The following is a 10000-nucleotide window of genomic DNA, read 5'->3' as shown; positions in this document are numbered from 1 at the left end:
ATACACAAAACGAGAGAGAGAGAGAGAGAGAGAGAGAGAGAGAGAGAGAGAGATGTATGTATGCTTATTGAATACACAGCAAGAGAGAGAGAGAGAGAGAGAGAGAGAGAATGTATGCCTTTTGAATACACAAAACGAGAGAGAGAGAGAGAGAGAGAGAGAGAGAGAGATATGTATGCCTTTTGAATACACAAAACGAGAGAGAGAGAGAGAGAGAGAGAGAGAGAGAGAGGTATGCCTCTATATACACAAAACGAGAGAGAGAGAGAGAGAGGAGAGAGAGAGAGAGAGAGATAGATTTATGCCTTTTGAATACAGAAAACGAGAGAGAGAGAGAGAGAGAGAGAGATGTATGCCTTTTGAATACACAAAACGAGAGAGAGAGAGAGAGAGAGAGAGAGAGAGAGAGAGAATGTATGCCTTTTGAATACAAAAAACGAGAGAGAGAGAGAGAGAGAGAGAGAGAGAGAGATGTATGCCTATTGAATACGCAAAACGAGAGAGAGAGAGAGAGAGAGAGAGAGAGAGAATGCTAGCATTCCTTTTTGGACGAAAATATATGCAAATTGTAAACTAGATCATAAATGTGAGCTCTCCTTTTGATCAGTATGCATCATCATGTCATTTTATTTATACTTTCAGTTATATAACGTACATTCGTACGTAAATATTAAAAAAAAAATAATTCTTTTAACATAAAAGCACAATATTCAACAAAAATATAGTTGACCAGTAGAGTTTGAAAAGAAGAAAACCATTTCGGATCCGATGGCGTTATTCTATTAAAAAATCCATTGTTTTTCTGTTTCCGTAGGTTAGTGGAGGAATTGGAGAGCCGGTCAGAGGGGCGCGCCTTCAATTGGGTAAGTTTTGTGGCAAGGGACTCCCGAGGGGAAGCTGCCCTTTGTGACATTGGACCGCCGTTGTGACATCGAACTTGAGGACGAGAACTGGTGGTAGGGAGGAAAACTGCTTCATTTAATGCTATTACTAAGTTAAGGGCTGTGGATGCCGGTGTTTACGTGCATGCATGTCGGTTTCTGCGTTAGTGTGTGTGTATACATACACTTAAGTGTATATATATTAATATTATTATTACTTGCTATATATATATATATATATATGTGTGTGTGTGTGTGTGTGTAGACAGATATATATATATATATATATGTATATATATATATATATATATCTGTATATATGTATGTGTGTATATATATATATATATATATTATATATATGTATGTATGTATATATGAAACGTTTGTATGTATGTATACATGTTTTTATATATGTAGATATAATGTATATATATATGTATATATATGTGTATATATATACAGCATATATATATATATATATATATATATTTAATGTGTATATGTATGTGTGTGTATATGTATCTTAATTATAACCTTATAATTCTTGTAACAAAATCATTAACGACAAGTTCCAATAAAAAAAAAAACCGTTTTCTGTATTCCCACGTCATTCTATCAATCAAGGCTCATGCCTCATAGTAACACACCAAGCGAATATATGTGGCTTACACGATAGGGGGGATAGTAATGATGATGATGATGATGATGATGATAGCGGTGATACCGGTCCGAAATCAACACGCCGAGGATATAATCTAGAAAATAACGTCTAGTAATTAGGGAGAAAGATTTCCACGCGTCCCCTTTCCTTACCCGAGGTCTTTTCATGTTCGGGATTTTCCCACCTCTCTCTGAGGGGTATCGTGAAAGGTCTAATGAGCTTAGGGAAGCTACCTATGGTCACGTAAGGTCTAGGGGAAGAAATTTGAAGGGGGCCTTTTGGTTAGATGAAATTGAACGAAAGGGAATAAAAAAAAAAAGGGGGGAGGGGGTTTAAACAAGAAGAGATTAGAAGGAAGGGATGGGTATAAAAGGGTTTAGAGCGAATAGAGAGAGAGAGAAAGAGAGGGATGAATGCAAAGTGTAACAGACGAGTCTGATTAAAAGGAAAGAATGAAACATAACACGAGAAACTAATTTTGTGCCGGCCGAGGGTGGAAGGAGAGGAATTTCATTTTATTGCGAATGCTGGGGGAAATTCCCTAAATGGCGAGAAAGTAGTAGCATGCCAGGAAACATGGCAAAGGGTTGGAGAGATACGTGCATTATTTTACACACACAAATATGTATACTTCCGGTTATGGACTGCTAACTATTATTATTATTATTATTGTTATTATTATTATTATTATTATTATTATTGTCCAAATTTATATTATTATTATTATTATTATTATTATTATTATTATTATAGTCCAAATTATTATCATTATTATTATTAGTAGTAGTAGTAGTAGTAGTAGTATTAGTATTATCATTATTATTATTAGTAGTAGTATTATTATTATTATTATTATTATTATTATTATTATTATCATCTAAGTTTTAACTATAATTGGAAATATTGAATATTACAAACGCAAGAGGTAGGGCATGAAAAATAGGCCTGTAAAATATATACATATATATCAATCAGTGTTAAATAGATAAGAAAATAATAAATTATTAAGCGAAATCTATGTCAACCTGCTCAACAGAGAAAATATTTTAAAATAATTACAGCTTCATTCAAATGTGTAAAAATGTTCCATATAAATTAAATTAATTTTACATTTATATGATTTGTTCTGCTTTTCGTTATATAAAATGCAAAAGAAATGAATTATTGAAGGAATAAGTTTTCATTTATTCAGTGGATTTGTCGGGATCTTTGGGATTTGTTGCCCCACACACCAGACACCGAAGGTCTTATTCAAGTTTGAATAACGTTAGGAAATAGGAGTTTTTTTTCGGCAAGGGGTTGCGACTTCACTCTTGTGACTTTTCATGAAACTTAGCTTTGGGAAACTGACAGTAGGTCACAAAGAGGCCTGAAGAGGCTACTGGGTACTTATTATTCTTTCTTCCTAGAGGAAGTTTATGTCGTAAACAGCCAATCTTTTATGCTAGTGTACGCAACACGTCAAAAATGTCGGCTACATATTTAGATAAATGTGCACACACGCACAAGCGCGCTCATACCCAAATTCAACCCTTCCCACCCCCTACTCCTTTACCAACTACAACCCGCTGGTTCGGCAGTTTGTGGCAGATTGTAGTTTCCGAGTGCACCTCTCGGGGTACCCCCTCTCACCAGGGTATGACTACTCCCTCCTGCCACTCAGTGTCACAGGAGAGAAATATATTCATATATATATAGCCAGACACTTGCTCTTTATTATGTAAGAGAGGATGCTTTTAGTTTACGTTCGTTCTTGCTTCCTTTTCCCATCTTCCTGCCCAAACTATTTAAACTTTTACTTCATATTGCAACTGCGAAGCTTTCACCCAGTTCTACCTGTTTAAAGGTTAAAGGTGTGTGGTTTCAGTTCCAGTTCCATCAGAATAGATGATCACCAGAACGTCAGCGAGGCAAGCCCAACCCCCCACTGTGGTGCCCTACCACAGCAGTAGCCTCCCCAGTAAACAGCTTAAACTCACGGCCCTGGGCGGGGATGGATCTCTTGCCACGCGAATGCGAGGCAAACACGTTATTACTGTACTAGCCATTTACTGAATGATCTCCCAAACCTCAAGCCCTAGTCGCATTTCCCAAATTCATATATGCAAAATCAAATCCAACTAGCCAATGGAACATAAAGGGACAGTCACTCGCTACCAGTTCGAGCTATATGTGATATCTTGCTCATCGTTGGCGTCGTTAGAAGCCTCATAAGTCGTTAACAACTACAATTCGTGAATTGAATTGAATTGAATTGAACAATTGAATGCGTATGAAAAATAATTAATCTCGTCACTAGCCAATGAGACTTAAAGGGACAGTCACTCACTACCAGTTCGACCCATATGTGATAATATCTTGCTCATCGTTGGCGTCGTTAGAAGCCTCATAAGTCGTTAACAACTACAACTCGTGAATTGAATTGAATTGAATTGAACAATTGAATGCGTATGAAAAATGTTCGAGCTATATGTGATGTCTTGCTCATCGTTGGCTAGAAGCTTCATAAGTCGTTAACAACTACAACTCGTGAATTGAATTGAATTGAATTGAATAATTGAATGCGTATGGAAAATGTTCGAGCTATATGTGATGTCTTGCTCATCGTTGGCGTCGTTAGAAGCCTCATTAGCCGTTAACAACTACAACTCGTGAATTGAATTGAATTGAATAATTGAATGCGTATGAAAAATAATTAATCTCGTCAAGAGTGTCTTCAGAGGGATCGTTCTCATTAATATTCTGAAAGAAAGAAGAAAAAGAAGTGGGAGGACTCTTAAGTCATCTGTTGGGAGACACCGAAGGAGTTCTCACTGAAGAGAACAAAAGGAGGCTAAATTCATTAACGGAGTTGTAATCAGTACCATTGTAATCTGTGCTGGCCCTTTTTTATTTGGTCTGATTGTTCTGTTTTTTGGTACACAGGGAGAAGGAGGAGTTCTTTTTAAAAAACGAATGTTTTTATTTTTGTTGTTGTTATTATTGTTAATGGTGGTGGTATTGTTGATTATGAGTATGTTATTGATTTGGTTATTTACAACTAATTTTAGATATGTATTCTTCGCAAATAATTTTGCAGTGATCATTTATTTGCAGTATTGTTATCAGTCTTTTTGAGCTTCAAGGATGTTTTGTAAATAAGGGTGAGTGAAGTGTGTGTATATATATATATATATATATATGTGTGTGTGTGTGTGTGTGTGTATGTATGTATGTATATGTAAAAGAGAGAGAGAGAGAGAGAGAGAGAGAGAGAGAGAGAGAGAGAGAGATTTGGTGATATATAGGAGGAGGCATTCTCATGGGAAGCGGGAAAGTAAGTTAATGTAGAGGGAAAAAGGCGACAAAAAACCCCGAGTGTCCCCTTCAGCGGAACAAATTCAATCATATGTTGTATGTGGTCTTCGTTACGCTTCTATTCACATTTACTACAGTGATCCGGGAACTCAGAATGAAATTGCAACGAAACAGGAGGGTGAGGTAACACAAGAATGCTGAAAATGGAACACTTCATGAATGAGCGCCAATGTATTCATGACCACGAGCGTGCCTGGACCATAAAATCTAAGGGACAGTTTATCTTATCACCTATGTCAATGTCTTAGATAATCAGTTCCTAAATGGAAGGATTAATAAGTTTGCACACACACATACAGATGTTTGCTCTGAAGGATGAAAATGAAAATATTATAAACAAAGGGGATGGAGTGATTAAAATTGCAGAGGATTTCTATACAATAGTGATGATATAAGAAATAACTTATATAAATAAATAAATAATGAAACACCTGAGAAATAACTTATATAAATAAATAAATAATGAAACACCTGAGAAATAACTTATATAAATAAATAAATAATGAAACACCTGAGAAATAACTTATATAAATAATGAAACACCTGAGAAATAACTTATATAAATAATGAAACCCTGAGAAATAACTTATATAAATAATGAAACACCTGAGCCGGTACCAAAAGGTAACATTAGGAGAAGTGAATAAAGCATTAAAGGCAAGATAAGAGGCAAATCAGTAGGCGAAGATGGCATGGCAACTGATTTAATAATAAATTAAGGAGATTGTGTACTAGTAAATCTGGCTGAACTTTACACTAAATGTGCAAGGAGGCTCTTTACTTGCAGCTTGGAAAAAAAAATTATCATTATACTAATTCATAAAAAGGGAGACATAAAAAGCTTGAAAAATTACCGGCTAATAAGTTTACTCTTAGTGATATATAAAATATTTACAAAGTCATATTAGACCAAATGGAAAGACTGATATACTTAATCAACCAAGAGACCAGGCAGGCTTTAGAAGTGGGTATTCAACAACTGACCATATCCATGTAATTAACCAGCTGATGGAACAATCAACAGAATATGACAAACCACTACGAATGGTATTTATAGACTATGAGAAAGCTCTTGATTCAGTCAAAACTTCAGGAGTAATGAAAGCCCTTCAAAGACAAGGAATAGATGAATCCTATATTAAAACCGCTGAAGATATCAATACAGGAAGTACAACAATACTAAAACTAGAAAAAGATAACAAGAAAATCCCATTGAGAGAGGAGTTAGACAGGGCGACCTCATCTCTCCTAAATTATTCACAGCTTGTCTAGAAGAAGTTTTTATGAATTTAGATTGGAAACCTGAAGGCTTTAGTATAAATGGGGAATACCTTAACAGCTTAAAATTTACAGATAACATAGTTTTATTCAGTAGATCGTGGAAGGAACTGCAAAATATGATGAAAGACTTGAATGGAAAAAGCAGAAATGTAAGACTGAAAATGAATATGAATAAATTTCAGGTAATGTTTATTGAAAATTCAGACAACAAATGATGGTTTTTGACGAATCTCTACAGATTGTTAATGGATATACGTACTTAGGACATACAGTAAGTGTTTCCCCAGGGTATGAGACCGAAATTAAAAGAAGGATAAGCATGGGATGGAGAGCTTCTGGTAAAAGAAAATGAGGTTATGAAATGTAAAATGCTGCTTTCTTTAAAAGGAAATGTATTTAATCAGATGGTCCTACCAGTATCAGAAACTTGGAACTTACTAAGAACATAAGCTAGTTACAACTCAAAGAGCAATGGAAAGAATAATGATGGGTATAACGCTAGTAGATGATATTCTAACAATGTATAGAAGAAAAAAATGGACATGAGCAGGACATATAATGAGAAGGACAGATAATATATGGACATTAAGAACAACAGAATGGTCCCCAGAGTTCGCAAAAGAATCAGGGGGAAGGAAGAGAAGACAATGGTTTGACTGACTAAAAATTTTTTTTGACTATAGACTGCCATAGAAAGACCATAAACAGAAGTAGGAGAAGGACATGTCTGAGGCCTTTTTCCTGCAGTGGACTAGTTATGGCTGATGATGATAATATATGTATGTATGTATGCATGTGATTATGCGTGTATAAATATATAAATTATTTATATGTGTGTGTATATATGTATATGTATATATATATGATATATATATATATATATATATGTGTGTGTGTGTGTATGTATGTACGGTGTGTGTGTATATATATATATACATATATATATATATATATATGTGTGTGTGTGTGTGTTTGTGTGTGTACGGTATATATATATATATATATATGTGTGTGTGTGTATATATATAAGGAATATTAGGGGAGAGAGAGAGAGAGAGAGAGAGAGAGAGAGAGAGAGAGAGAGAGAGAGAGAGAGAGAGGACTTAACTCTCTCTCTCTCTCTGTAAGTCCTCACATGTGCCAGATGGACTAGTTATGGCTGATGATGATAATATATGTATGTATGCATGCATGTGATTATGCGTGTATCAATATATACATTATTTATATGTGTGTATATATATATGTGTGTGTATATATATATATATATGTTTGTGTGTGTGTACAGTGTAGATATATATATATATATATATATATATATACATATATATATATGTGTGTGTGTGTGTGTGTACGGTGTATATATATATATAATTATATTTGTATATATATATATATATATATATATATATATATATATATATATATATATATATTAGGAATATTGAGAGAGAGAGAGAGAGAGAGAGAGAGAGAGAGAGAGAGAGAGAGAGAGAGAGAGAGAGGACTTAACTCTCTCTCTCTCTCTCTCTCTCTCTCTCTCTCTCTCTCTCTCTCTCTCTGTAAGTCCTCACATGTGCCAGATTTCTTCCTAACGAGCCTCGGAGAATAACAGGGAAAAAATATGGACTTGAATCCCTCTATAAAGGTAAACGTTATACTTTATCGATCGCATTGCTATTTTTTGGATTTTAGTCTTCAAAATCTCTATGCAGAAGGGCTTGTAGTATGTGGTCTGAATTTATAAACAAAGTTCCTCCAAAGAAACTGGATCTCTCTCTCTCTCTCTCTCTCTCTCTCTCTCTCTCTCTCTCATTCGTAGCTCATTTTATAAAGTAAATATAGAATTGATTGAAATATTTTATAGTAAATAGTAGAAAGAGACTTTTAAAACAAGACCCTTTCCAATTGTGCGTTTCAAAGGTTGGTAATTGGTTCATTCTTCAAAGCACCTCTGATTGCATCCGGTGTATGAGAAGCAAATACACAGTAAACCTTGCCATAAATAAATAGAAACAATTCGAGTATCTTGCCTTTATTGGAAAGAGTCTTGTCATAAAAAAAAAAGAAACTATTCGAGTATCTTACCCTAAAAGGAATGAGACTTGCCATAATAATAAAAAAAAAATTCGAGTAACTTATCTACAAAGGAAAGAGGTTGGCCATAAAGAATTTGAAAAAATTCGAGTATATCACCCTAAAAGGAAAGAGGCTTGCCATAAAGGAAAAGAAACAATTCGAGTATCTTACCCTAAAAGGAAATACCATAAAGAAGAAGAAACAATTCGAGTATCTTACCTTATAAGGAAAGAGGCTTGCCATAAAGGAAAAGAAACAATTCAAGTGTCTTACCTTTTAAAGAAAGAGGCCTGCCATAAAGGAAAAGGAACAATAATTCGAGTCTTACCCTTTTGAGGAAATAGGCTTGCCATTAAGGAAAAGAAACAATTCGAGTACCTTACCATAAAAGGAAAGAGGCTTGCCATAAAGGAAAAGAAACATTCGAGTGTCTTACCTTGAACGGAAAGCAGCTTGCCATAAAGTAAAAACAAAAACGGGTGTCTTGCTCTAAAAGGAAAGAAACGTGCTATATAGGGAAAGGAATACTTCGAGTGTCAACCTAAAAGGAAAGAAGTTTATCCTTAACGAAAAGAAACAATTCGAGTATTTTACCTTAAAAGGAAAGAGACTTACCATAAAGGAAAAGAAACAATTCGAGTATCTTACTCTAAAAGGAAGGAGGCTTGCCATAAAGAAGAAAAATCGTGTGTCTTACCCTAAAAGGAAAGAAACTTACTATTAATGGAAAGCAATAATTCGAGTGTTAACCTAAAAGGAAAGAAGCATCTCTTAAGGAAAAAAAAAAAAACAATACGATTATGTTACCGTTAAAGGAATGAGACTTGCCTTAAAGGAAAAGAAAGAATTCGAGTATCTTACTGCAAAAGGAAAGAAACTTGCCTTAAAGGAAAAGAAACAATTCGAGTGTCTTACCCTAAAAGGGAACAGGCTTGCTTAAAGAGAAGTGAATAGTTCGGGGACTAGCCATAAAGGGAGAATCCTTTCTTGACCCATGTTACAGAGGGAAACATGCAATTTGAGAGCCTTGCTTCACCAAGAAATTATTCCAATATTATTGATTTCCTTAGAATAAAAGCGGGGAGTGCTTACCTAACCAGTGTTAAGATTATACTTCTGAAGAACTTGAGCTAGGAAGTAATGAGGTCGATTTCACACCTTGAAACATACTAAAAGGCTTATGTTGAAATAAGCGAAGAAATTCCGTGAGGAAGAAAGAAATATTTTCACAAACGAAGCGAATTTTTTTCAATGACTGGTGTGAAGAAACTTTGTTTTCATAAGGAATGTAGGGCTCCTGATTAAAGATTAAAAGCAAATTGGATCCTTCCCGTAAAAAAGCAAGCACAGCTCATTCATTGAGGATTAAAATTAGCTTTTGAAAATAACTTCACAATAATCAAGTTTGATAAATATTCAAAGCTCTGGTGAATTTAGGGCTACAAGGTTAGTATTGAATTAATATAAGTAGATTTTTCTTGAATACTGATAGTTTTCCTTATGAGTGCGTAATTTATAGAAATATATATATATATATATATATATATATATATATATATATATATAATATATATATATATATATATATATATATATATATATATATATATTTAAAATTTATTGAGGTTCTAGAAAGAATGCTGAATAGATACTCTCGGAATTAAAGCTTTTTGAGCATATGCTGTTCTTAGTTTCCATAAAACACTTCAATCTTATGCATTCTTTGGATGTATAAGGTGTA

At 34.3% G+C, this 10000-nt stretch overlaps 1 protein-coding gene across 1 annotated transcript in view; it reads left to right on the top strand.

The window, feature by feature from the left end:
* The window catches only part of LOC137619956 (protein SREK1IP1-like), a 62395-nt gene that overhangs the window by 1340 nt on the left and 51055 nt on the right, over positions 1 to 10000 (top strand). The window contains exon 3 of the mRNA XM_068350237.1: positions 815 to 863. Coding sequence (XP_068206338.1) covers positions 815 to 863 — 49 coding nt within the window. The remainder of the gene's footprint in view (positions 1 to 814; positions 864 to 10000) is intronic.

Source organism: Palaemon carinicauda, chromosome 26, assembly GCF_036898095.1.
Source record: "Palaemon carinicauda isolate YSFRI2023 chromosome 26, ASM3689809v2, whole genome shotgun sequence".
Classification (NCBI taxonomy): domain Eukaryota; kingdom Metazoa; phylum Arthropoda; class Malacostraca; order Decapoda; family Palaemonidae; genus Palaemon; species Palaemon carinicauda.
The sequence above is the reverse complement of the archived record's forward strand: the minus strand, read 5'-3'. Positions and strand labels throughout refer to the sequence as shown.